Raw genomic sequence first — 27,938 nt, forward strand, 5'->3', positions numbered from 1 at the left:
TTACAGACCTATATCCATCCTGCCCTGCCTATCTAAGGTCTTCGAAAGCCAAGTCAACAAACATATCACTGACCATCTCGAATCCCACCGTACCTTCTCCGCTGTGCAATCCGGTTTCCGAGCCGGTCACGGGTGCACCTCAGCCACGCTCAAGGTACTAAACGATATCATAACCGCCATCGATAAAAGACATTACTGTGCAGCCGTCTTCATCGACCTGGCCAAGGCTTTCGACTCTGTCAATCACCATATTCTTATCGGCAGACTCAATAGCCTCGGTTTTTCTAATGACTGCCTTGCCTGGTTCACCAACTACTTTGCAGACAGAGTTCAGTGTGTCAAATCGGAGGGCATGTTGTCCGGTCCTCTGGCAGTCTCTATGGGGTACCACAGGGTTCAATTCTCGGGCCGACTCTTTTCTCTGTATACATCAATGATGTTGCTCTTGCTGCGGGCGATTCCCTGATCCACCTCTACGCAGACGACACCATTCTGTATACTTCCGGCCCTTCCTTGGACACTGTGCTATCTAACCTCCAAACGAGCTTCAATGCCATACAACACTCCTTCCGTGGCCTCCAACTGCTCTTAAACGCTAGTAAAACCAAATGCATGCTTTTCAACCGTTCGCTGCCTGCACCCGCACGCCCGACTAGCATCACCACCCTGGACGGTTCCGACCTAGAATATGTGGACATCTATAAGTACCTAGGTGTCTGGCTAGACTGCAAACTCTCCTTCCAGACTCATATCAAACATCTCCAATCCAAAATCAAATCTAGAGTCGGCTTTCTATTCCGCAACAAAGCCTCCTTCACTCACGCCGCCAAACTTACCCTAGTAAAACTGACTATCCTACCGATCCTCGACTTCGGCGATGTCATCTACAAAATAGCTTCCAATACTCTACTCAGCAAACTGGATGCAGTTTATCACAGTGCCATCCGTTTTGTTACTAAAGCACCTTATACGACCCACCACTGCGACCTGTATGCCCTAGTCGGCTGGCCCTCGCTACATGTTCGTCGTCAGACCCACTGGCTCCAGGTCATCTACAAGGCTATGCTAGGTAAAGTGCCGCCTTATCTCAGTTCACTGGTCACGATGGCTACACCCACCCGTAGCACGCGCTCCAGCAGGTGTATCTCACTGATCATCCCTAAAGCCAAAACCTCATTTGGACACCTTTCCTTCCAGTTCTCTGCTGCCTGCGACTGGAACGAATTGCAAAAATCTCGGAAGTTGGAGACTTTTATCTCCCTCAACAACTTTAAAAATCTGCTATCTGAGCAGCTAACCGATCGCTGCAGCTGTACATAGTCCATCTGTAAACTACCCACCCAATTTACCTACCTCACCCCCCATACTGCTTTTATTTATTTACTTTTCTGCTCTTTTGCACACCAGTATCTCTTCTTGCACATGATCATCTGATGATTTATCACTCCAGTGTTAATCTGCTAAATTGTAATTATTCGATTTATTGCCTACCTCATGCCTTTTGCACACATTGTATATAGATTCTCTTTTTTTCTACCATGTTATTGACTTGTTTATTGTTTACTCCATGTGTAACTCTGTGTTGTTGTCTGTTCACACTGCTATGCTTTATCTTGGCCAGGTCGCAGTTGCAAATGAGAACTTGTTCTCAACTAGCCTACCTGGTTAAATAAAGGTGAAATTAAAAAATAAAAATAAAAATAAAAAAGAAAGCCTGCTCATGTAAATCAAATACAGACTAACTTGTCAAAAGCTTGGCTTGTATTGATCTGTTTTTATAACAGTATAACCTTAAATAATCTTAATTTAACTACATAGATGTCCGTAGCCCGGCCAAGTTCTCTACAGCCTCTCTGAGTGCCCCCACCACTACACAGCGTCTGAGTACCCCAATCCCTGCACACCTGTCTGTGAGTGGAATTGTACCTGCTACATTATACACTGTTGTCATTTTAGAACTAATACCTAGAACTTACATCAATCAAACATGATGGAGAAAAACTATTGTGTGTCATGTTTGAAATATCGCATGACCATATTGTCGGTATTCATACACATATTTTCCTTTAGCATTTCAGCATGATGTGCCTAGGAAGCCTGTTTGGGAAAATATTATATAGCTTAACCTGTCAAGAGCTTGTTTGATTAATACTGTTCACCCTCAAATCATTTTCATATTAGGTTACATAATAATCTTCTACCATTTCCCCTTCCTCTCGGCCCTTCTCCAGCCCTGCTACAGCCTCTGTGAAGACCACCTTGCCTTTCTCCCAGACCCCCTCTGCTACATCCTCTGTGAAGACAGCCACTCTGCTGTTTCTAATGGGCACCGCCAGCTCTTATAGAGCTTCTGAGTGTTCTCCTCTGATAGAGCCTCTAAGTGCTCTCCTCTGATAGAGCCTCTAAGTGCTCTCCTCTGATAGAGCCTCTAAGAGGAACCTCAGTACATAACACGCTGTCATTTCTTAACTAATATTTTTTATTAAACTGTGTCAGTGTTTTGATTTTATTAAGATATTGTGAGTAATCATATTAATCTATTTTTGGCTTGTTTTGCATTCAGTTGTCTTTGTCATTCTCAGGAGAGCTGATTGGTGTGTGGACAAGCTGCTCAGGCAGACTGGGAAGGCCATACATGACATGGACCTGACTCAGAAGAGACTGATATTCAGGACTATTCAATGGACCCTAGAGGCTAGTCTTTTGGATGGCTTCACTAACACCACCACTGCTGACTTCTCTGCTGCCAGGCCCACCCAAACTGCTCCCACTACAGTCCAACCTGCTTCCTCCAGTGTCAAGTCTGCTGCCACCAATACCTGGCCTGCTTCACCCACAGCCCAGTCTGCTGCCAGCCAACTCCTCCCATGCAAAAAAACTTGAGTGGCAACGCGTCACTAGTTTCCATATAGACCCTGCTATACTCCAGCCCTTTTTATCTTTCTAAAATTAGGGTTATCGAGTAAATCAGACTGAGCATTAACCCACAGTTGTTCTCGTGTGTCACAAACAACTAGCTTCCTTCCCACTGGGCACACCTGGGTAGAATCTATTTGGTTCCCACGTCATTTCAATGAAACTATGTTAAACTACTACGTTGAACTACTACGTTGAACTACTAAGTTGGTTCAACGTAGTTTCATTGAAATGACGTGGGAACCAAATTGAATTGACATCTGTGCCCAGTGGAATGTGATGAATTTATAATTATATCAGGTAATATGCAGTCCACAAGAAACTGCAACAGATAACTGAATATTTAAGATACTAATTGCAAGATACTAATTGTATAGTACTCGAACTGGGGACCTTAGGGTCCACTCTTCCCCTTCCTCTCCCCTCCCCTTAACTTATTATTGTTCCCCAGCTTTGGCGCTTGCTTTGATTCCCAGGACCACCCGTATGTAAGAATGTACGCACGCATGACTGTAAGTCGTTTAGGATAAAAGCGTCTGCTAAATGGCATATATTATGTTATTATTATATGAATTTGTTTTTCCTGACCATGTGCAAAGCTGAGACTGACCCTAGGGACCTATAGGAAGTGAATGGGATGTAGTTCCTTTTTCTGCAGGTGTGTGTTGATCATTCAGGCTGCATTTTAATAGCTAAGCAGACGAGTTTCATGCCACTTCATTCCTTTGCTGGAATAGGCCCTTAGGGTAAACACACACTATACAGGGACCCATGAATACACACACACACCCTCCAAGACAATCCCCACCCGTCATTTGTCCCTACATTGACTCTTTAGCTATTTGTTTGACCCACGGTGCATATACATATACAACCTGCTGGCTGCATCCATGTATTGTGTGAAATCCTGTATTAAGACTACACTACAGTAGGGTCTGGCTGCCATCATCTGGGTCACAAGTTCACATACTGAGGGTATGTAGGCTACATTTCCCCACATACTACTCAAAAGGTTGTATTCATCCCACAGTATTCATCTAGAGTATGGCATATTTGGTGTGTGTTATCATACTTTATTTTTTTCACCATCATACTTTTCCTTGAAGTGCAGGTGCGTTACGTCTCCAAATGCCACCTGCCCCTCCACATCCGGTGGGCTACATTTTAGTCCATAATTGAACTGATTTGGTCAATATTGTCGCCCACAACTCAAGTCCTGATTGGCACAAAAGGTACAAGGGGCGCGGCGTTGAAGTGCGAGTAGGCGTGGTAAAACGATCCAAACAGTCCTGGGCAATGAAACCGAGTGCTCGAGGACTGGCGCTCTGAATGAGGTGGGCGTTCTGTAGCGGGACGAGAGGGGTCTCCTGAGTTATTTCGGCTCGAGCGCAGTGAGATGTGTAGCGCAACACAGTGATACCTGCTAATATCATTGGATACAAATTTGGAAAACAAGTGCTTTAGTTTGGAATAAAACGTCTTTGTGGTTATCCAAGTGATCGGACAAAGGCAAGCGTAACGAGTTTCCCAAACTTTGGATAGAGAGGAGTGTAAACCTGTTTTCTACCTCTACATTAGGACCCCGAGAGCGGCTGCATAAAGAGTGGATTCTGTTTTTATTGGATTTTAATCTGGACTTCAAATTAAACACATTATTTTCCTAAAATGTATTCAAACATTTTTGCTTCCAAATGTTTTTTATTGAATATAGAGCCGCTGTGACCGAGGCACGGGTGACTTCACCTGTCATGCGGGATACAAACTAGGAATAGGAAATCGTTTCCGGATTAAGCCTGCGGTTACAGTTGTTACATTTATTGGCGCGTGACTTAACTGCAAGTAAAGAGGAAATTCATTTTAAACTCATGTAATTGTAAAGCTTGGTGAATGATTTACAATTCGACCTCTTTTGACCCTCGACTTGGTGCTTTAGTCCATCTTTCGAAATCCTCACACATGTTTAATTGATTCGTTGGATTAAACAACAGTGAACGTTTATTTAGATTTTTTCCCGGACCTTAACTGCATTTATAATCACCATGCTTCATTCGAAAGGTGCTCGTGCTGTTGGAACAGAAACTTGTGGTCTGGAATGAAACTTGTCGGTGATTTATAGAACAGAGGACTCTGGGCATGCTGCTGGAGCAATTACTCTCTCCTGGGATTTCATATTTCCGAGATGCAGTCATAAATTAAAGGAAGGACTGAGCTGAGAAAATACTCAAATCCACAGCACACAGTGCAATTTTTCTACCTATATTTCTTTCTGGAAATATCCCACTTTCCAATGGCGACCACAGTAAAAACCCCGCTATGCGGTGTCGTCCGTTGGCTGCTCGCGCTGCTCCTCTCCCAGCTGCCCCGGCTCGCGCAAACTGCCTCCAAGGATATAGTGTGTGAGCCCATCACGGTGCCCATGTGTAAGGGCATCGGATACAACCTCACCTACATGCCCAACCAGTTCAACCACGACACCCAGGAGGAGGTGGGCTTGGAGGTCCATCAGTTCTGGCCCTTGGTCCGCATCCACTGCTCCCCAGATCTGCTCTTCTTCCTGTGTTCCATGTACACCCCTATCTGTCTGCAGGACTACAAGAAGCCCCTGCCCCCCTGCCGCGCTGTATGTGAGCGGGCCAAGCGAGGCTGCTCACCCCTCATGATCCAGTATGGTTTTGAGTGGCCAGAGAGGATGAGCTGTGAGCAGCTGCCTCAGCTGGGAGACGAGACTCTGTGTATGGACCAGAACAGTAGCGAGACCACCACCCTTTCCCCTCCCTTGCCCAAACCCACCCCCAAAGGCACCCGTCGCAGGCAGCCCGCCCCCAAACCCCCTGCCCCCCAGGAGTGTGACCGGGACTGCCGCTGTCGGGACCCTCTGGTGCCTATCAAGAAAGACGCCCACCCCTTATACAACCGGGTCCACACTGGCCCTGTGGATAACTGTGCCCAGCCCTGCCACCACCCTTACTTCTCCCAGGACGAACGCACCTTCACCACCTTCTGGATCGGCCTGTGGTCCGTCCTGTGCTTCGTCTCCACCCTGACCACCGTTGCCACCTTCCTCATCGACATGGAGCGCTTCCAGTACCCTGAGAGACCCATCATCTTCCTGGCTGCCTGCTACCTTTTTGTCTCCCTGGGCTATATTATAAGACTAGTGGCGGGTCACGAGAGGGTGGCGTGCACTGGGAGCGGAGACCAGCAGCACATCCTGTATGACACCACTGGTCCACCCCTGTGTACCCTGGTCTTCCTGCTCATCTACTTCTTCAGCATGGCCAGCTCCATCTGGTGGGTGGTGCTCTCCCTCACCTGGTTCCTGGCCGCGGGCATGAAGTGGGGCAACGAGGCGATTGCTGGTTACTCCCAGTACTTCCACCTGGCTGCCTGGCTGATCCCCAGCGTCAAGTCCATCGTCGTCCTCGCTCTAAGCTCTGTGGACGGAGACCCAGTGGTGGGGATCTGCTACGTGGGGAACCAGAGTCTGGAGAGCCTGCGGGGATTTGTGTTAGCTCCCCTGGTGGTCTACCTCTTCACCGGCTCCCTGTTCCTCCTAGCGGGCTTTGTGTCTCTGTTCCGCATCCGCAGCATCATCAAACAGGGAGGGACCAAGACAGACAAACTGGAGAAGCTGATGATCAGGATCGGATTGTTCACGGTGCTTTACACGGTTCCTGCTACTATAGTAGTAGCCTGCCTGGTGTACGAGCAGCACTACAGGCCTGGTTGGGACCGGGCTCTATCCTGCTCCTGTCAGGCTGAGAGACAGAGGCTGGGCCTGGGGCCCGATTACGCCGTCTTCATGTTGAAATACTTCATGTGTCTGGTGGTGGGGATTACGTCCGGTGTGTGGATCTGGTCCGGAAAGACCCTGGAGTCGTGGAGGAGGTTCACCGCTCGCTGCTGCCTCTGCTGGGCCTCCAAGCCCACCGCACCCCCCTCCATGTACAGCGAGGCCAGTACGGCCCTCACAGGACACCCCAGTGCAGCCCTGCCACCAGGGTCCTACCACAAACCTGCCCTGCCCTCACACGTGTGAACGGGACCCTAGAGGGTAGAGGAGCCACGAATGCACATGTCCAGTGATAGCCCCCTGTCCTATGTTGACTGTGAACGTGCCTCACCTGGAAATTGGACAAGATGGTGCTTGTGATAAAAACACCATACAGCTCTCTGGAAGGAAAAGGGACAGAGGACAAGGAGATAACCAAGTAATTCCACAAGTTCTAAATAGAACATTTATTGACCAACCAGCCTCACTAGCTCTTCTTCTTGGAACATGAAGAACAGACACAAATGTGTTTTAACAGGAAAGAAATGGAACGTTTGTATCATATGAACTCTGTGGTACTTCTGATGCGCCTTACTGCTTTGGTAAAGTACCACTACTTCAAAAGAGCCACTAGAACATTCTCTGAGAGGGGGAAAATGGAGATGTGTTTTTATGTGTATAAACCAGTACTCCTGTCAATCTATCTGAACCATTAGAGATTACTCACTATTTATTCCTGTATACAGTACCAGTCAAAAGTTTGGACACCTACTCATTCAAGTTTTTATTTTATTTTTTGAAACTATTTTCTACATTGTAGAATAATAGTGATGACATCAAAACTATGAAATAACACATATGGAATCATGTAGTAAACAAAAAAGTGTTAAACAACTCAAAATATATTTTAGATTTTAGATTCTTCAAAGTAACCACCCTTTGACTTAATGACAGCTTTGCACACTCTTGGCATTCTCTCAATCGGCTTCACCTGGAATGCTTTTCCAACAGTCTTGAAGGAGTTCCCACATATGCTGAGCTCTTGTTGGCTGCTTTTCCTTCAATGATTGGTCCAACTCATCCCAAACCATCTCAATTGGGTTGAGGTTGGGTGATTGTGGAGGCCAGGTCATCTGATGCAACACTCCATCACTCTCCTTCTTGGTCAAATAGCCTTTACACAGCCTGGAGGTGTGTTGGGTCATTGTCCTGTTGAAAAACAAACGATAGTCCCACTAAGTGCAAACCAGATGGGATGGCGTATCGCTGCAGAATGCTGTAGTAGCCATGCTGGTTAAGTGTGCCTTGAATTCTAAATAAATCACAGTGTCACCAGCAAAGCATTCCCTCACCATCACCCCTCCTCCTCCATGCTTCACGGTGGGAACCACACATGTGGAGATCATCCGTTCACCTACTCTGCGTCTCACAAAGACACGGCGGTTGGAACCAAATATCTCAAATTTGGACTCATCAGACCAAAGGACAGATTTCCACCGGTCTAATGTCCATTGCTTGTGTTTCTTGGCCCAAGCACGTCTCTTCTTATTGGTGTCCTTTAGTAGTGGTTTCTTTGCAGCAATTCGACCATGAAGGCCTGATTCACACCTCTTCTGAACAGTTGATTTTGAGATGTGTCTGTTACTTGAACTCTGTGAAGCATTTATTTGGGCTGCAATTTCTGAGGCTGGTAACTCTAATGAACATATTTTCTGCAGCAGAGGTAACTCTGTGTCTTCCTTTCTTGTGACAGTCCTCATGAGAGCCAGTTTCATCATAACGCTTGATGGTTTTTGCGACTGCACTTGAAGAAACTTTCAAAGTTCTTGAAATTTCCCAGATTGACTGACTTTCATGTCTTAAAGTAATGATGGACTGTCATTTCTCTTTATTTTAGCTGTTCTTGCCATAATATGGACTTGGTCTTTTACCAAATAGGGCTATCTTCTGTATACCACCCCTACCTTGTCACAACACAACTGATTGGCTCAAATGCATTAAGAAGGAAAGAAATTCTACAAATGAACTTTTCACAAGGCACACCTGTTGATTGAAATGGTGACTACCTCATGAAGCTGGTTGAGAGAATGCCAAGAGTGTGCAAAGCTGTCATCAAGGCAAAGGGTGCCTACTTTGAAGAATCTCAAATATATTGTGATTTGTTTAACACGTTTTTGGTTACTACATGATTCCATATGTGTTATTTCATAGTTTTGATGTCTCCACTTTTAATTTACAATGTATAAAATAGTAAAAACAAAGAAAAACCCTTGAATGAGTTGGTGTGTCCAAACTTTTGACTGGTACTGTGTATGATGCTCTATAAAAGATTATGGATTGAGCTGGCCCAGAATGCCCCCATTATCCAGGGTATTATTCATTGTGGACACTGAGTCCGTAATGGGTGAAAATAAAACTCGAGGAACACTGATGAAAATATATATTTTTTATTTTCAGCATGATCCCGTGATTTAAATCACAATATTCTGTATGAATCAAGTACATATGTGGTATGGATGCTGCTCGAGTTGAATCAATCAGTATGTACCAATGCACAAAATCTTTGCCATATTCTGCCTGGTAAATCCAGCTTGGTTGACTGGCCGGTCTGTGAACAACCTAGCCGGTCAGTACAATAGTAGGATGAGGACCTCTAGCCCAACTGTTGACCAGTTGCTGGACTGGAGTTATGGTAAAACAGCCTCCCAAGAGGTAATCAGAGTATGGATGTGGAGCAATGTACCAGTAAACAACAGTTATGAAGTCTATACTTTTCTCAAACAGTGTATTATTTTATTTTAGAAATCAATGTCAAAGGTAACCTCTAAAAACCACAAGCCCCATAATAGCCATTGCAGTAAATGTAGTGCTTTGGAATAGCCTTGATACGGAACATGTTGTAAAGTGGTTTGGAGAGACTGTCTGTCAGATCAGTCTCCCAGGCCAGAAGAGAGTAGTCTCAAAGTGCACCTGGCTTTTGCTCAGTGAGTCCTTTGCCATTGTGTAACTACCCCTAGTGGTACACACAGGAACTGTTCACACCAACCCAATTTTATTTATTTTTATTTTACCTTTATTTAACTAGGCAAGTCAGTTAAGAACAAATTCTTATTTTCAATGACGGCCTAGGAACAGTGGGTTAACTGCCTGCTGTTCAGGGGCAGAACGACAGATTTGTACCTTGTCAGCTCGGGGATTTGAACTTGCAACCTTTGGGTTACTAGTCCAACGCTCTAACCACTAGGCTACCCTGCCGCCCCATGGTGAACTTATGTATCTCTTAGGGCTCTGTATACATTTTCAATGACCGTGTCAGTACTTATCTTGTGAGTTTTACAAGACAGAGGTTTACAAAAAATGGCAAAACATTTCTGTTCAATGGTATCCTGCAGACATCAAAAACTGTCTTCTCACACTTGATATACTAATCATCTATAGGAACTGTGGTGGAGAGCCAGAGTATGGTTGAACCAAAACTCTGGGTGAACCAAAACCTTGTCAAGTAGCCGTTTTACTCTGCTGTGCTTGTCCAAGTTGTCGTGTGCCTCATTGTTTTTCTAACCAGACTAATGTGTAAATGGTCCAGTGTCTGTTTAATTTATTAGCCTGTTTCCTCTGTGTGTGTTCTACCCCATCATTTGTACATCTGCTTTGGCATCCTTCCACAGGAGTCTGGACTGCATCGTTGTGTGTACTTAATTCTCCAAGAATGAAATGTCAGATTTCTTTAAATAGATATTTATGAATGCTTTCTTTCACTCGTTTCATTTGTCTCTGACTGATAGAGAATTAAACTGTGGACCAATCTGTTTCTGAGTATGTGTCATTTGATGTGTAAAGTAAAATGTACATTTTCACAATGCGCTGTGCCACTCTTGCATAGTCTCATCTCCACTCCAATGAAAGCCACACGGATGTTTCATGATTAGTGTTTATTTAAAATACTCCATCTGCAAATTATTTTTCCATTTAAAAACAGAAAAATGTCACAGCTAGCAGCCTACATAGTAAGCAATTGTTTTGTTTTTTAAATAAACAGGAAAGGAGTCTTTTCTTTTCTCTCTGTAGTGAATAAGTTATTTTGCACAGGGGTCTGGGACCAGCCAGTCAGGGGAGTGGGCATGAGGGGCTGCCAACGACAAATCCCTGAGAGGTACGAGTGGTATGGGGTTTGTGGCGAGTCATGGTTAGGTATCCTGGAGTGTTTGTTGGTTAGGCCGTAGAGGTCAGATATTGTGTCGCTGTCCAGTGAGCACAACATTGGAGTATGGCTGTCCAATAAGAGAACAGCATTCGAGTGACATTTGTCCAATGAGAGAACAGCACTGTAGTATGGCTGGCCTATGAGAGTACAGCATTGGAGCAGCGGATGCCCACCAGGTTGTCAGCGCTAAAGGACCTCCTCATGGCTGCTCGGCTCCGGTCCTTATACTTGTCCTCACACAGTCTGGAGATGGCCTGAACACACACACAGAGATGAGTGACTAGTCACTGTGGCTTCAAACCTAATGGACTGGTTAAATTCCCTTTCTACAACTCTTATGTGTCCCTTTCTGCTACCATCTTTTCTGTGACGCATTCTCAAACCTCTACTGATACCTGTAAGCTCCATCATAGCCCTCTCCCACCCACCACCCTTTAACTACCCCTCATTGCCGTACCTCCAGTTTCTGTGCCCTCTCGTTGCCAAGTGTCTCCAGTGGGAAGCGGAGGTTGTTGTCGTCAGCCAGAGAGCGCAGGTCGAAGTAGTACTTGGCATAAACACTAGCCGGGACGTTGATGTTGAACTGCAGCAGCTCCAGGAATTGGCGTTCCATCTCATTCCTGAAAGGGGAGAGAGCGAGGGAAACATGGTTAATATACACATTCCTAGTAAAAGTTGCTCTAAGGCACAGCTATAGGATCAACCTCCCCAAATGAAATAATAACCCTGACAATCAGTGGGGGAGAAATGCCAAATGGACTTTAGATCAGTGATAGGGGTAGCTTCATCCACAGGCAAGCGCTCAGGGCATCAATCTAATCAATAGCAAACTCCACTTGTCTTTCCCTGGAGCAGCAAGGAGAACGGTACATGAGGGCTATTCATTCTAACTGTCCTGCAGTGAAGACCATACTGGCTTTCTGACAGAGCGGCTTGCTTCAGGTATATCATGTCACTCCCTGTACAGATCCCCCTCATCATCCTCATCTTCACGACAATGAATAAGAGCGGCATGCCGGTCACCATGGAGACAGCATCCAGGATGCTTTGTGGGAAAGGAGACATGAGAGGGCCAGGGTGGCTGAAGGTTGGTGTGTGTGTGTGTGTGTGTGTGTGTGTATTGGAAGGCTGGTCTCCCAGGGAAACTAATGGAGCGGGCGAGGGCTGGGGCCATTATGTAGTAGCGGTGAGAGCCACTCCAGACCCTCCCTCCCCTTTCCTACCCCCGCCAGTCCCCGGCCCAGCTCACAAAGAGCACTTCAATGGAGGAGATGAAACTAGACCGCGAGAAGAGAGGGAGAGCACACACACAGAAAAACATGTACACACGTGTACTGTTAAACAAATGAGACATACAACACACTCCAAAACCTACTAGAATGATGGCCAGTAGTGTAGTGAGGAGCAGCCTACTGATTGCTTTGAGATTGCCTTCTGAACACAACCTCACTCAGCCTCTGTAGTCTCCTCTCAGTTTGATCCTAACACAGGGGCCCACATCACACAGCCCTGATCAGCGCTAGAGACAAGACTACTATACCAGTCTACAGACCACCGTCCAATGACTGATCATCAGACCAGGAAGGCGGTCTACGTCTGTCCTCCACCTGGACATGACTCAAAAGAATGACTGCCAATGAGCCTCTTCCTTCAATGTGAAAAGATGACATCTGAACCAGCACAGTACTGTTCAGGTTGGCACAATAGTGAAAAAAGGGTATATTGTGTGTAATGACTCTATATAAAAGTGACAACTGTGGCAGACGTACATGTCCTCCACGGTGATGTCTTTGAGGATCTGGCAGTAATCTACGTTCCAGACAGCCTGGTCATCCCACACCTTGGAGGCCAGCAGGATGGCCCCCAGTACAATGCGCTTCCAGTTACATGGACAGATGTCTATCTCAGCGTAGGTCAGCAGACGCTCCAGGTACACCTGGTGAGGTAGATAGCCACCGCAGGTTTATTTCACTTCAGAAATGTGATTGGCACAACAAAGAAAATAAGTAAGCGCAATCAGTGGGTAACAGCATGTTATTGATTTATTTGAACCAATCACACTGTAATAAACAAATGCAGGTCTACTCTGTTCATTGAGATGAGGCTCTGTTCTGTTCACTTGACTTGCTGTGCTTTATCAATGGTTTCTAATACTTTGCTGCCCTCTGGTGGTACATTAGTGCAGATGCAGGTTAATACAAAGTCAAATCAAACTTTGTCACATGCACAAGTGTCGATCTTACCGTGAAATGCTTACAAGTCCTTAACCAACAGTGCAGTTCAAGAAGAGTTAATAAAATATTTACCAAGTAGACTAAAGTAAAAAAAAATAATAAAAAGTAACAATAACAAGTCAGTGTGGGTACAGCTTAGAGGTCATTTCTACATGCAGGTATGGGTGAAGTGACAATGCATAGATAATAAACAGCAAGTAGTAGCAGTGTACAAAACAAATGGGGGGGGGGGTCAATGTAAATAGTCCGGTGGCCCCTTGATTAGTTGTTCAGCAGTCTTATGGCTAGGGTGTAGAAGCTGTTAAGGAGCCTTTTGGTCCTAGACTTGGCACTCCGGTACCGCTTGCTGTGCGGTAGCAAAGAAAACAGTCTATAACTTGGGTGACTGGTCTGACAATTTTATGGGCTTTCCTCTGACACCGCCTATTATATAGGTCCTGGATGGCAGGAAGCTTGGCCCCAGTGATGTACTGGGCCATACGCACTACCCTCTAGCGTCTTATGGTCAGATGCTGAGTAATTGCCATACCAGGCTGTAATGCAACCGGTCAGGATGCTCTCGATGGTGCAGCTGTAGAACCTTTGAGGATCTGGGGACCCATGCCAAATCTTTTCAGTCTCCTGAGGGGGAAAAGGTTTGGTCATGCCCTCTTCACAACTGTCTTGGTGTGTTTGGATCATGATAGATCGTAGGTGATGTGGACATCAAGGAACTTGAAACTCTCGACCCGTTCCACTACAGCCCCGTTGATGTTAATGGGGGCCTGTTTGGCCCACTTTTTCCTGTAGTCCACAATCAGCTCCTTTGTCTTGCTCACATTGAGAGAGAGGTTGTTGTCCTGGCACCACACTGACAGTTCTCTGACCTCCTCCCAATAGGCGGTCTCATCGTTGTCCATGACCACTGTTGTGTCGTCAGCAAACTTAATAACGGTGTTGGAGTCGTGTTTGGCCATGCAGTCGTGGGTGAACAGGGAGTACTGGAGTGGACTAAGTACACACCCCTGAGGGGCCCCAGTGTTGAGGATCAGCGTAGCAGATGTGTTGTTGCCTACCCTTACTACCTGGGGGAAACCAGTCAGAAAGTCCAGGATCCAGTTGCAGAAGGAGGTGTTTAGTCCCAGGGTCCTTAGCTTAGTGATGAGCTTCGTGGGCACTATGGTGTTGAACGCTGAGATATAGTTAACAAACAGCATTCTCACATAGGTGTTCCTTTTGTCCAGGTGGGAATAGGCAGTGTGAAGTGCGATTGAGATTGCGTCATCTGTGGATCTGTTGGGGCGGTATGCGAATTGGAGTGGGTCTAGGAGGATGCTGTTGATGTGAGCCATGACCAGCCTTTCAAAGCACTTCATGAGTACCGACGTGAGTGCTACATGGTGGTAATCATTTAGGAAGGTTACCTTCGCTTTCTTGGACAACAATACCTAGCGGAATACATCTACAGCACAGGAGGTTGGTGGAACCTTATTTGGGGATGGGCTTGTGTTAATGGCTGGAGCGGAATGGTATCAAATACAGCAAACACACGCGCCGTTCCAGCCACTATTATGAGCCATCCTCCCCTCAGCAAACTCCACTGATCTATTGTATCCTTTCATATATGTGTTGATTAATCATGTATTCGCTGCTGATACGTGGGTGTATAATGTGTTTTGATTGTGTTGTTGCTGACTGGGCTCACCAAGGTGACGATGGCACACTCTGCAGTGAGCTGTGCAGCGCTGAACAGAGTTCTGACAAAGCGGTAGATGAGTTTGTGCTCGGGGTCCGTACGAGAGTAGTCACCAGGAACCTGCTCTCTCTTTAGGGAGAAGACCGTGTTAGACCCAGATACAATATACACCAGTGGAGGCAGCTGAGGGGAGGACGGCTCATAATAATGTCTAGAAAAGGAGCGAATGGAATGGTATCAAACCATGTGTTTAATGCATTTGATACCATTCCACTCATTACCACGAGCCCGTCCTCCCCAAATAAGATGCCACCAACCTCACATGATACACCAGCCCAGATTCAACACATTCAGTCTTAAATGGCGTAGACTACTCTCAACAAGATACAGTTGAAGTCGGAAGTTTACATACACCTTAGCCAAATACATTTAAACTCAGTTTTACAATTTCTGACAATTAATCCTAGTAAAAATTCCCTGTCGTAGGTCAGTTAGGATCACCACTTTATTTTAAGAATGTGAAATGTCAGAATATTAGTAGAGAGAATGATTTATTTCAGCTTTTATTTATTTCATCACATTCCCAGTGAGTCAGAAGATTACATACCAAATACTAATTGATTGTATCATTGCCTATAAATTGTTTCACGTTTCAGGTAGCCTTCCACAAGCTTCCCACAATAAGTTGGGTGAATTTTGGCCCATCTCTCCTCACAGAGCTAGTGTAACTGAGTCAGGTTTGTAGGCCTCCTTGAGCACACACACTTTTTCAGTTCTGCCCACAAATGTTCTATAGGATTGAGGTCAGGGCTTGTGATGGCCACTCCAATACCTTGACTTTGTTGTCCTTGAGCCATTTTGCCACAACTTTGGAACTATGCTTGGGGTCATTGTCCATTTGGAAGACCCATTTGCAACCAAGCTTTAACTTCCTGACTGATTTCTTGAGATGTTGCTTCAATATAGCCACATCGTTTTCCTCCCTCATGAAGCCATCTATTTTGTTTAGCGGACCAGTCCCTCCTGCAGCAAAGCACCCCCACACCATGATGCTGCCACCCCCATGCTTCACAGTTGGGATGGTGTTCTTTGTCCCCATGTGCAGTTGCAAACCGTAGTCTGGGTTTTTAATGGCGGTTTTGGAGCAGTGGCTTCTTCCTTGCTGAGTGGCCTTTTACTGTGGATACTGTGGTACCCGTTTCCTCCAGAATCTTCACAAGGTCCTTTGCTGTTGTTCTGTGATTGATTTGCACTTTTCACACCAAAGTACATTCATCTCTAGGAGACAGAACGCGTCTCCTTCCTGAGCAGTATGACGGCTGCGTGGTCCCATGGTGTTTATACTTGCGTACTATTGTTTGTACATGTTTTCTTTCTGAGGTCTTGGCTGATTTCTTTTGATTTTTCCATGATGTCAGGCAAAGAGGCACTGAGTTTGAAGGTAGGCCTTGAAATACACTGCTCAAAAAAATAAAGGGAACACTTAAACAACACAAAGTAACTCCAAGTCAATCACACTTCTGTGAAATCAAACTGTCCACTTAGGAAGCAACACTGATTGACAATAAATTTCACATGCTGTTGTGCAAATGGAATAGACAAAAGGTGGAAATTATAGGCAATTAGCAAGACACCCCCCAAAACAGGAGTGATTCTGCTGACACATGCACATTTGTGGCCTGCTGGAGGTCATTTTGCAGGGCTCTGGCAGTGCACCTCCTTGCACTAAGGCGGAGGTACCGGTCCTGCTGCTGGGTTGTTGCCCTCCTACGGCCTCCTCCACGTCTCCTGATGTACTGGCCTGTCTCCTGGTAGCGCCTGCATGCTCTGGACACTACGCTGACAGACACAGCAAACCTTTTTTGCCACAGTTCGCATTGATGTGCCATCCTGGATGAGCTGCACTACCTGAGCCACTTGTGTGGGTTGTAGACTCCGTCTCATGCTACCACTAGAGTGAAAGCACCGCCAGCATTCAAAAGTGAACAAAACATCAGCCAGGAAGCATAGGAACTGAGAAGTGGTCTGTGGTCACCACCTGCAGAATCACTCCTGTTTTGGGGGGTGTCTTGCTAATTGCCTATAATTTCCACCTTTTGTCTATTCCATTTGCACAACAGCATGTGAAATTTATTGTCAATCAGTGTTGCTTCCTAAGTTGACAGTTTGATTTCACAGAAGTGTGATTGACTTGGAGTTACATTGTGTTGTTTAAGTGTTCCCTTTATTTTTTTGAGCAGTGTACATCCACAGGTACACATCCAATTGACTCAAATGATGTCAATTAGCCTATCAGAAGCTTCTAAAGCCATGGCATCCTTTTCGGGAATTTTCCAAGCTGTTTAAAGGCACAGTCAACTTAGTGTATGTAAACTTCTGACCCACTGGAATTGTGATACAGTGAATTATAAGTGAAATAATCTGTCTGTAAACAATTGTTGGAAAAATTACTAGTGTCATGCACAAAGTATATGTCCTAACCGACTTGCCAGAACTATAGTTTGTTAAACAAGAAATTTGTGGAGTGGTTGAAAAACTAGTTTTAATGACTACAACCTCTGTGTATGTAAACTTCCGACTTCAACTGTAAATAAAATATTTAAGTAATTTCTAAATGTAGGTGAACTATCAAACCTAATGGGTTTATGTTGAGTTTTCTACTAGCTAAACTAAATATGATTCAATCCCCCTGCAGTGGTGTGCTTTATGCTGAAGTTGGAACTAGAGGTGCACTGGGCTGGGCTATGGCATAAAGTTACAGTGTAAGGTCTAGAAGGGTGTGGGCAGACTGGCTGATGCCAGATATTGATGTAGACAAGGGCAGACACACCAGGACAGACAACAGTAGATCCACTGCAGATCCCTGTTTGGATGTAAACCTATATTAGAAGCTATTCTTTGGAATACATAAGATTCTGCCAACCCAGAGTGGATTATGGCAAAACTGGAACTGCCCACTCACCGATAAGGGGTGCATCTTCTCATCAAAAATGTCCAGTGACCTGTCAGAGTCCCTGAGACAGAGAGAACACCACTCTTTCACAAACCCCAATACACAGACATTTTGCCAGGCCCAGAGACCACCAACAGATCCATAATACCTACTACCTATGTATACTCAAAATGAACAAGTCAAGACACTGCCACTCACCTGTTTTTAATGTGGTAGTATATCGCTAGTGTAACACTGGAAGAGGAGAAAGATAATTCATGAGGACCTGTGTTCAACTAGAAAAGGTACATGTCTTGTATGTGCATATGAAGGTAGCAGGTACCCACCATTTTATTGTGCTTTTCAAGTTGGGCTGGCTGACCGTGCTGTCATCTATAAAGATGGTGGAACAGGAACTGTACTTCTTAGAGAGAGGAGAGGTCTGCAAAAGGAAATGTGTGACATTCAGTGGAAGTTGTCTTGGAAGTCAGACAATGCTACACTGCTCAAAAAAATAAAGGGAACACTTAAACAACACAATGTAACTCCAAGTAAATCACACTTCTGTGAAATCAAACTGTCAACTTAGGAAGCAACACTGATTGACAATAAATTTCACATGCTGTTGTGCAAATGGAATAGACAAAAGGTGGAAATTATAGGCAATTAGCAAGACACCCCCAATAAAGGAGTGGTTCTGCAGGTGGTGACCACAGACCACTTCTCAGTTCCTATGCTTCCTGGCTGATGTTTTGGTCACTTTTGAATGCTGGCGGTGCTTTCACTCTAGTGGTAGCATGAGACGGAGTCTACAACCCACACAAGTGGCTCAGGTAGTGCAGCTCATCCAGGATGGCACATCAATGCGAGCTGTGGCAAGAAGGTTTGCTGTGTCTGTCAGCGTAGTGTCCAGAGCATGGAGGCGCTACCAGGAGACCTGCCAGTACATCAGGAGACGTGGAGGAGGCCGTAGGAGGGCAACAACCCAGCAGCAGGACCGCTACCTCCACTTTTGTGCAAGGAGGAGCACTGCCAGAGCCATGCAAAATGACCTCCAGCAGGCCACAAATGTGCATGTGTCAGCATATGGTCTCACAAGGGGTCTGAGGAACTCATCTCGGTACCTAATGGCAGTCAGGCTACCTCTGGCGAGCACATGGAGGGCTGTGCGGCCCCACAAAGAAATGCCACCCCACACCATGACTGACCCACCGCCAAACCGGTCATGCTGGAGGATGTTGCAGGCAGCAGAACGTTCTCCACGGCGTCTCCAGATTCTGTCACATGTGCTCATGTGCTCAGTGTGAACCTGCTTTCATCTGTGAAGAGCACAGGGCGCCAGTGGCGAATTTGCCAATATTGGTGTTCTCTGGCAAATGCCAAACGTCCTGCACGGTGTTGGGCTGTAAGCACAACCCCCACCTGTGGATGTCGGGCCCTCATACCACCCTCATGGAGTCTGTTTCTGACCGTTTGAGCAGACACATGCACATTTGTGGCCTGCTGGAGGTCATTTTGCAGGGCTCTGGCAGTGCTCCTCCTGCTCAAAGGCGGAGGTAGCGGTACTGCTGCTGGGTTGTTGCCCTCCTACGGCCTCCTCCACGTCTCCTGATGTACTGGCAGGTCTCCTGGTAGCGCCTCCATGCTCTGGACACTACGCTGACAGACACAGCAAACCTTCTTGCCACAGCTCGCATTGATGTGCCATCCTGGATGAGCTGCACTACCTGAGCCACTTGTGTGGGTTGTAGACTCCGTCTCATGCTACCACTAGAGTGAAAGCACCGCCAGCATTCAAAAGTGACCAAAACATCAGCCAGGAAGCATAGGAACTGAGAAGTGGTCTGTGGTCACCACCTGCAGAACCACTCCTTTATTGGGGGTGTCTTGCTAATTGCCTATAATTTCCACCTTTTGTCTATTCCATTTGCACAACAGCATGTGAAATTTATTGTCAATCAGTGTTGCTTCCTAAGTGGACAGTTTGATTTCACAGAAGTGTGATTGACGGAGTTACATTGTGTTGTTTAAGTGTTCCCTTTATTTTTTTGAGCAGTGTATATTGAACCCTATCCCTTTGAGGTAATTGATGCTAACGCTAGCCTGTGGTGGCTATAGCCAAATAATGACGTCACCAATTGGTTGCAGTCACTCCTGACAAACTACTTCCAAGGTAAAAAGTTAGGTTTGAAATGTGGGTGAACTAGGCTATGTAATCTTGGGTCAGGGCAGTCACTATAATACAGATGTGTAGTTGAGGCAGGACAGTGGACACACTTAAAACATTCATACCAGGTCTCCTGTTTAATTGTGTTTGTCTTCTAGCTGACCGGACACCCCAGCCACTTACTACAGGGCTAGTCTGTTCTGTTCACCACAAGCACATAGGCAACATGAACACACACACACAGTAGGTTATTTGACCAGGTCAAAAAGTCTAGGCAATTAGTTAGTTTCCACAGTGGAGATATTAAATAGAGGTCAGAGTAAACAAAGATTAAGAGGGCAGCTATAATGTCAGCCAACCCTCTGCTCAGACCCTATAAAAGCTGACCAATCATCAGGTATGATGTCAGATAGTTACATTTGCATATGTATTAGTTTGGTGTTGTCCTCCAGAGTAGGAACACAATGTTTTGGTGTCTCATCTGCCAGAGCCACAGTGCATCCGATGACCCCAGGATAACTCTAGAGCATGTGATGAATACACACAGTAGCCACCCCCCACACACAAAACCTTAATTATTGTTGGTTGACAAAAACCCAACCTAACCATGAAATACTTACATGACTAACATGGTTTATGTGATTGCTTTTCCTTTTGTCTTGCACTGGAAGGAAAAAGAAAATAGGCCATGTCAGACTCTGGCAAAACAGACACATTGAAAGGGAAAGGATGAGGAACAGTCACATTGTGCTTATGAGAGAGCATAGAAGAGTCACTTACAGTAGCCTAAGTATCATCTCTTTACATAGCGTGCTAGAGCAGAGACATTGGTGGTGGAGAGGGCGAGTTACCACCGTACCAAGTAGCTAAAGTGCATAAAACGAGAGTTTGACATGTGTGCCGTATGGACTCTCACGGCATCATGATCATGTCTCGTGTGATGATGTGATGCGAGCAGAGTAGATTACTTACACGCACAGTCTGTCTGGGACTTGCTGAGGAAGATGGTGCTGACTCGGGCATGGTTCGATGGGTGGGACTCCTGGGCCAGGTCTGAAACACACAAAGTCACCATGGACCAATAGAAAACAGTAGATAAAAGGAGGATAATGATACAGACTGTTATTGAAGAGACTGACTTGTTCCATGGTTAGTGATACAGAGAACAGCCTGTGTAAACTCTTAGTTCACCGGAGGCCAGTATGTTGACCCGAGGCCAGTATGTTGACCAGAGGCCAGTATGTTGACCAGAGGCCAGTATGTTGACCCGAGGCCAGTATGTTGACCAGAGGCCAGTATGTTGGCCAGTATGTTGACCCGAGGCCAGTATGTTGGCCAGTATGTTGACCCGAGGCCAGTATGTTTACCAGAGGCCAGAATGTTGGCCAGTATGTTGACCAGAGGCCAGTATGTTGACCCGAGGCCAGTATGTTGACCAGAGGCCAGTATGTTGGCCAGTATGTTGACCCGAGGCCAGTATGTTGACCAGAGGCCAGTATGTTGACCCGAGGCCAGTATGTTGACCCGAGGCCAGTATGTTGACCCGAGGCCAGTATGTTGACCAGAGGCCAGTATGTTGACCAGAGGCCAGTATGTTGACCAGAGGCCAGTATGTTGACCAGAGGCCAGTATGTTGACCAGAGGCCAGTATGTTGACCAGAGGCCAGTATGTTGACCAGTATGTTGACCAGAGGCCAGTATGTTGACCAGTATGTTGACCCGAGGCCAGTATGTTGACCAGAGGCCAGTATGTTGACCAGAGGCCAGTATGTTGGCCAGTATGTTGACCCGAGGCCAGTATGTTTACCAGAGGCCAGTATGTTGGCCAGTATGTTGACCAGAGGCCAGTATGTTGACCCGAGGCCAGTATGTTGACCAGAGGCCAGTATGTTGGCCAGTATGTTGACCCGAGGCCAGTATGTTGACCCGAGGCCAGTATGTTGGCCAGTATGTTGACCCGAGGCCAGTATGTTGACCCGAGGCCAGTATGTTGGCCAGTATGTTGCCCCGAGGCCAGTATGTTGCCCCGAGGCCAGTATGTTGACCAGAGGCCAGTATGTTGACCAGAGGCCAGTATGTTGACCCGAGGCCAGTATGTTGACCCGAGGCCAGTGTGTTGACCTGAGGCCAGTATGTTGACCAGAGGCCAGTATGTTGACCCGAGGCCAGTGAGAAGAAAATTAGACCTGATGCTCCATAAAGACAGTAGTGACCTGAATGCATACCATTACCCAATTAGATGAATGCATGAATGAATACATTAATTAAAACAAAACAAATGTGTATAGGACAGCCAGGCTATGTAACCAAACACTCTTGGACAGCAGCATCATCGCATACTAAACGATGAAGATCGATTTGATGACCTAATTTGAAACCACACCACATAATGGGTCCATTACACACAGGTTCAATGGTTAGGCTTAGCAATTAGACAACCTGAACCAACCGTAATGTAGTAACAGCTGCCTCTGTCTGGGATTGTGAGCCCCTGGTGTGGAACGTGGCAGGCAGGGCCAGGGGGATATCAGGTCAGGCGGCTTGGCAGAGCCAGCATACCCCCCGTCCACTCAGGCTGTGGCAGGGGATGGTGGTATGGGACTGGCAGGGAAGGGGCAACAATGAGGCCTTTGTCTGGGGTCTCTGTGGAGAACACTGGGTCCTCTCTCCTTGAGCTCCACCCATACTGGCCAGCATGCTGAGAAACAGAAGGTGGAGCAGAGAGGAGGGGTGCCAGTCATGCCTGCCCATCTGCAGACATGCTACCGAACAGCGTGTGCACTTTGCAGAGCATAGAGAAGCATCATGGACAACTTGGACCAACAGGTAAAACCAGTGGTTTTCAACCTGTGGTCCAACCACTGTTGATCCGTGGGGTACTGGAGGTAGTTTTTTGGTAAAAAGCAATTTGATATTACAATAGGCCTTTAAATCTGTTATAGTCACTGATAAAATTGACTCTTAAATTTGACCACTAAAATATTTGTGATTTGGTGGTCCCCGGAACAGAAAATGTTGAGAACTGCCGAGGTAGACTTTTGCAACACAGTGCAACATACACACTTCTGCCACTACCGATCAGATAAATGACACGTTGTCTGGGATTGTGAGCCCCTGGGCTCCCGAGTGGCGCAGCGGTCTAAGGCACTGCATCTCAATGCTAGAGGCAACACTACAGACCGTGGTTCGATTCCAGGCTGTATCACAACCGGTAGTGATCAGGAATCCAATTGTGCGCCACCCTATTGGCCCAGCGTCGCCCGGGTTAGGGTTTGGCCGGGGTAGGCCGTCATTGTGAATAAGAATTTGTTCTTACCCGACTTATTAAAAGGTTAAATAAAATACAACTCAGATTAGAGTACATCAGACACCATCATGTGATTACTGCATCCTAGATAAGATGGAGCGTCAGCTCCCCTACCCAGTCACACATCTCCTCCCTCCACCAGCATCTACCATTCACGCCCTGCCCTCTACATGGACTGGAGTCTTCCTGCCGGGGAATCCCCTGAGCACTGTCTGTGCCCGTCATGGTATTTCTGTCCCGGCTCCACTGCTCCAGTTTAAGAGGTATGCCACTGCCATGTGATGCCAGGAATGGAATGTGGAGTTGGAGCCAGGCGGGCATACAGTATCTCTCAACAGTAAGGAGGGCAAGCCATGGTTAGCATGTTACCCACTAGCCTATACATACCCACTACTGCAGTAATAGGCCTATATGAGAATCTGCCCTGCCCCTGGACCTACTACAGCAGGCATAGGTCTTCCGAGTCATAACCAGTGGTCACACAAACTGGATACACAGATTACTTCATTCAGACCCCTTCACTCGTATTGGTCCCTTTTTGCCATGGCTCATGCTGTGTTCTTATACTATCCGAGTGACTCAAAATCAATGGGGGCCCCATGCCATGTTTGAATTTTAGTGTTGCGATTCAGTGATGTAAATGCGAAAGCACAACCGTCACTCACTGCTCCGTTTTCCCTCTATGTCACGGGCACTCAGAGGCTGCGTGACAGCGAAGTCTGACTGGCCTGTTTGTTCTTCCATGCTAAATAAAAACAGATCTAGTATCCACTTTGCTCGCTTGTGATGGTGATGTAGTCTATTGTGCTAAAATGTGTCACTGGCGCTAGGCCGAAGAGTGGCTGTCTGAAGTCTCTGTACATGGTGATTACGCTCTAAAACTTCTCATTTCCTGGCTCTCACAAGACAACACTTTGGCATGAGTGGCCCTTATCAGGTGATCTACCCTCAGTTCAGTCTACTACTCGTTATCATCCACCTACAGCTGGTCCTAGACCTGTGACGAAAAGCAGGAGGACTGTCTTCATAATAGTGCTGAGCAATTAGTGCTTTTTGAGGTCGGTTCGGTTATTAAAAAATAAAGATTTTCGGTTTTCGATAATTGTTTTTAAACATGAAATGCACTATGCATTATGTGGGTTGAATGCTGTAAAAACAATAAAACAATGAATAAAAGTCACATGACGGTAGTGACTGCCATACCCATGACACTTATTAACAATCAGTTATTCACAATATTTAATACAAATATTTCAGGTTGTGTATTTAACATGTTTTATTTGATAACTTGTATTTCATTCCAAATCATCTCTATAGAGCTGTTTCCTATGCTGTCTAACAAAACCACTATTGTAGTAGTTCAAAGTCAATAAGAATACTTTTGTAACAGTTGAATACCAATTATTAATCACTTAGATAATGTATTTTCAGGTAAAGATGCCTCATGAAAAAACTGCTCTCTTGATCGTGGATTCTTCTGTCTCCTATGTAGCAGGCGTAAAAGAAACAGACTGGACAAGTTTAGCAGTCAATGGACTATGGTCATTGTAGTTAATTATCAAGTTGTCTGCGGTAAACTATGTAGAAACTATGTTGGAAACTACAACTCCCTTCTACATCACACCGTTTGAGCTTGATCCGATTTATCTCTAGAGAAACTGCAGCACACATTGAGTTCTCCCAACAACAAAAAATAACATGCAATTCAAATAATTTAACCAAAGTCCGTTTAAAAATGAAAAATAACCGACATTTCAGTAAAAAAACAACTCAGCACTACTACATAAGGACACAAAGAGAGACTGACCATCTAACCCAGGGTTAGCCTTACAACAGCTGGGTCCAACACACTAGGCTTAGTGCTAGTAGACAGGCAGACCCTCTCTCTCTCTGGTCAAAAATAAACCAAGGGGGCTGGGGAAAGTGCTCTCTCAAGGAAATGCCTCTGTTACAGTAGGGTGGGTAAGGCGTTGCAGAGATCAGAGGCTATATCAAGGATTCATTCATCCGTTTATGGCAAGGACTGCTAAAACAAAACATCCTTGTAACATTGCTGCAATTCTTTCATGAGGAGGATATCCCAAGCTGGAAGGCATGCAATGAAATCACATGGGTGTCATCCATAGACACAAGGGGTCTTATACTCACTGAGGATTAAAATAGTTATACTGTAGCTACATAACACTGCTTATCAGAGCATAGTGTACATAGTATTGGTTTAAAACAGATTTTCCACTTGTATATGATGTGTGTATGTGTCAGCTGTCCTGTGGTATAACATCGGGATAAGGGGGATATCTGGCAGATTTGGGGAATAGATTCTTGGGGGTCTGTGCCATATTACACCAACCAGCCAGCCTCACAATGCAAAAACTATGCCATAGTGCAGTACTTTTGACAAGGGCCCATAGGGCTCTGGTAGTGCACTAAATGTAGTCCTTTGTAGTGCAGTTGGTAGAGCATAGCACTTGTAATGCCAGGGTAGTGGGTTTGATTCCCAGGACCAACCATGTGTAAAATATATAAATGCATGACTAAGTCACTTTGGATAAAAGCACCGGGTAAATGGCATACACTCACTAGCGTTTTAGGTACACCCACATTTTAGGTACACCCATTTAGTACCGGGTCAGACCCCCCCCCCCCCCCTCCTTGCCTCCAGAACAGCCTGAATTATTTGGGGCATGGACATGTTGCTAAATTGGTATCAAGGGACCTAACGTGTGCCAGGAAAACATTCCCCACACAACTACATCAACAGCCTGTACTGTTGAGACCAGGCAGGATGCAGATGACCACACCGGGTTCCACTCCGATAATGCTGCTTACGCCAAATCCTGACTGCCATGAGCATGATGCAACAGAAACGGGGATTCGTCAGACCAGGCAATGTTTTTCCACTCTTCAATTGTCCAGTTTTGGTGATCATGTGCCCACTGGAACCACTTCTAGTTTTTCCTCTGATAGAAGTGGAACCCGGTGTGGTCGTCTGCTGCAATAGCCCATCCTTGACAAGGACCGACAAGTTGTGTGTTACGAGATTTTGTTCCACACACCACTGTTGTACTGCGCTGTTATTTGCCTGGATCAAACACCCCTCCTTCCCAGGCAGCCTCACCACATCTAACTTTATGTGCATGTAATTCAATTGGCTACAGACCTGAGGGAGATGTATGAGAAATGGTGTGCGCAAAATACTAAATGTGTGTAAAACTAATCAGAATATTGTACCTTTAGTATCTCTACTGCAGCAACTAAACCCAACTGCGCGTGCTTGACACCTACCGTCAGGCTCCTCTCTGTCGCTAATGTGCTGCAGGTACGGGCGGGTGTCTTCCCTCACGTTCGCGCTTATTTGGTAGTCTTCCTGGCGGTTTGCCAGTTGCCTTGGTAACTTTGGGCTTCTCTCCGGGGACACGCAGCATGCTATCGTATTCCCCATTCCGCACGAGGAATAACTTCAATACTATTTTAGAATCAAGAGTAGTGCAAAATTCCTTCAAATCAAGTATGCCAGCTAGCTAGTTCCAGCTACCAACAAATACATACGCTTATCATTCAGCTACAAAAAACATTAAAAACAGAAAAGATTAAATTATAAACCAAATTGCTGACAAGAAATATCAATAAATGTCACTTCTGTCCATGGGGGTGTGCTTGCCTGTTCTCCTTCCGCACCATGCATTAATCAAGATTGCTGGCTGTGCAACAAAAATAAAAAGCGATGTTTCTTCGTGTATACTATATTAGCTACATTGAGCAAAAACAAGGTTGCTCGCTACTTAACGACATAAATAATTTGTAACACCGAGGTCATCAAGAAGCTATTTAAACCTGAGCAATACAAGTGGCTGCCCATTCATCCATTGGCCATTCCTTTACAAGCAAAGTCAGCTAGCCAGCAAGCTAGCTATAGCAGTAACGGAACACTGTCTGTATGAGCGATTAGCTTGTCCCTTTAAACAATATAACTACTCCACGCATATGCAACTAGTTTCCAACCGTCGATTCCGAGGTAAATTAGATCTCTCACGCCAGTCCCTTCTTTGATTACCAATCCCAGGATCAGACGCCAACTCTATCCCGAGGCTTGGTGTTCACGTAGCTGCCGTCTTGATAAAGAAATCAAAGCCGGAGCGGTTCAAATCATTTATCGAAGTCAATCTGGTCAAGTCTTCCCGAAGTTCATCTTCGACCCCACCCCCATAACTTTCGGACTCAGGATCATCCGTTTCCCCTCCTCCCCACCGGCCAGTTCTGCGTACTGCTCGCAGCCACTACCGCCATCTGTTCCGAACACCGCTACCTGGCATGCACAGTTGACAGAATTTCTTAAATTACTATTGGGCGTGTAATCAAAACGAGTGGAATTTCTCAATGGCCATTGGTTCAAAAACGTTTAGATTGAAATTAATTCGGGAAAATAAATACGTTCAGAGCATACATCTTCATCCTTATTGCTCTTCAAAATATGAATAATTAAGAATGAACGTCTCCCATTGTTCAATGGGCGGATTCGATCATTCTGAGCCGCGGGACACCGGCCCATGGCCCGTGACGTGACCGGGCAATGGCGGTGAGGCATGAACGCCGTAATCTACGTCGCGTGGTCCTGTCGTCAACAAGGCACCATGGTGCATCGTCCAGAAACATAGATATATTTCCCATAAAACATACACTCGCCGAACAGTTTATTACTAAAACGAATGCAATCAACTTTCACCCTGTGCA

At 45.8% G+C, this 27,938-nt stretch overlaps 2 protein-coding genes across 3 annotated transcripts; one reads left to right on the top strand and one right to left on the bottom strand.

Moving 5' to 3' along the window:
• The first annotated feature begins 497 nt into the window (after nucleotides 1-497).
• On the top strand, nucleotides 498-10,497 carry LOC129821153 (frizzled-5-like). Its single transcript, XM_055878493.1, has one exon. The coding sequence runs from the start codon at nucleotides 5,204-5,206 to the stop codon at nucleotides 6,953-6,955; it is 1,752 nt and encodes a 583-aa protein (XP_055734468.1). The 5' UTR covers nucleotides 498-5,203; the 3' UTR covers nucleotides 6,956-10,497.
• A 108-nt stretch (nucleotides 10,498-10,605) lies between these two features.
• Nucleotides 10,606-27,772, bottom strand: LOC129821154 (cyclin-Y-like protein 1). 2 transcript variants are annotated; one of them, XM_055878495.1, is made up of 10 exons: nucleotides 26,493-27,772; nucleotides 20,873-20,953; nucleotides 20,521-20,564; nucleotides 18,081-18,175; nucleotides 17,953-17,988; nucleotides 17,764-17,815; nucleotides 14,811-14,930; nucleotides 12,662-12,828; nucleotides 11,350-11,512; nucleotides 10,606-11,146 (listed from the first exon to the last, which is right to left on the bottom strand). In XM_055878495.1, exons 1-10 carry the CDS (start codon nucleotides 26,647-26,649, stop codon nucleotides 11,030-11,032), a joined length of 1,032 nt encoding a protein of 343 aa, XP_055734470.1. In that variant the 5' UTR covers nucleotides 26,650-27,772; the 3' UTR covers nucleotides 10,606-11,029. The 2 variants fall into 2 exon arrangements, with proteins under 2 accessions (XP_055734470.1, XP_055734471.1); XM_055878496.1 differs by lacking the exon at nucleotides 14,811-14,930 and having other exon boundaries at nucleotides 26,493-27,771.
• Nucleotides 27,773-27,938: the final 166 nt, after the last annotated feature.

Source organism: Salvelinus fontinalis, chromosome 23 (assembly GCF_029448725.1).
Source record: "Salvelinus fontinalis isolate EN_2023a chromosome 23, ASM2944872v1, whole genome shotgun sequence".
Classification (NCBI taxonomy): Eukaryota; Metazoa; Chordata; class Actinopteri; order Salmoniformes; family Salmonidae; genus Salvelinus; species Salvelinus fontinalis.

Bases quoted from the DNA above. Each gene is read 5' to 3' on its own strand.
- LOC129821153 (XM_055878493.1), top strand. From the start codon at position 5,204: ATGGCGACCACAGTAAAAACCCCGCTATGCGGTGTCGTCCGTTGGCTG.
- LOC129821154 (XM_055878495.1), bottom strand. From the start codon at position 26,649: ATGGGGAATACGATAGCATGCTGCGTGTCCCCGGAGAGAAGCCCAAAG. The intron at 20,954-26,492 runs GTAGGTGTCAAG...TGTGTGTTTCAG, and splicing joins CGACAGAGAGGAGCCTGACG to ACCTGGCCCAGGAGTCCCAC. The intron at 17,989-18,080 runs GTGGGTACCTGC...CTCCTCTTCCAG, and splicing joins TTGAAAAGCACAATAAAATG to TGTTACACTAGCGATATACT.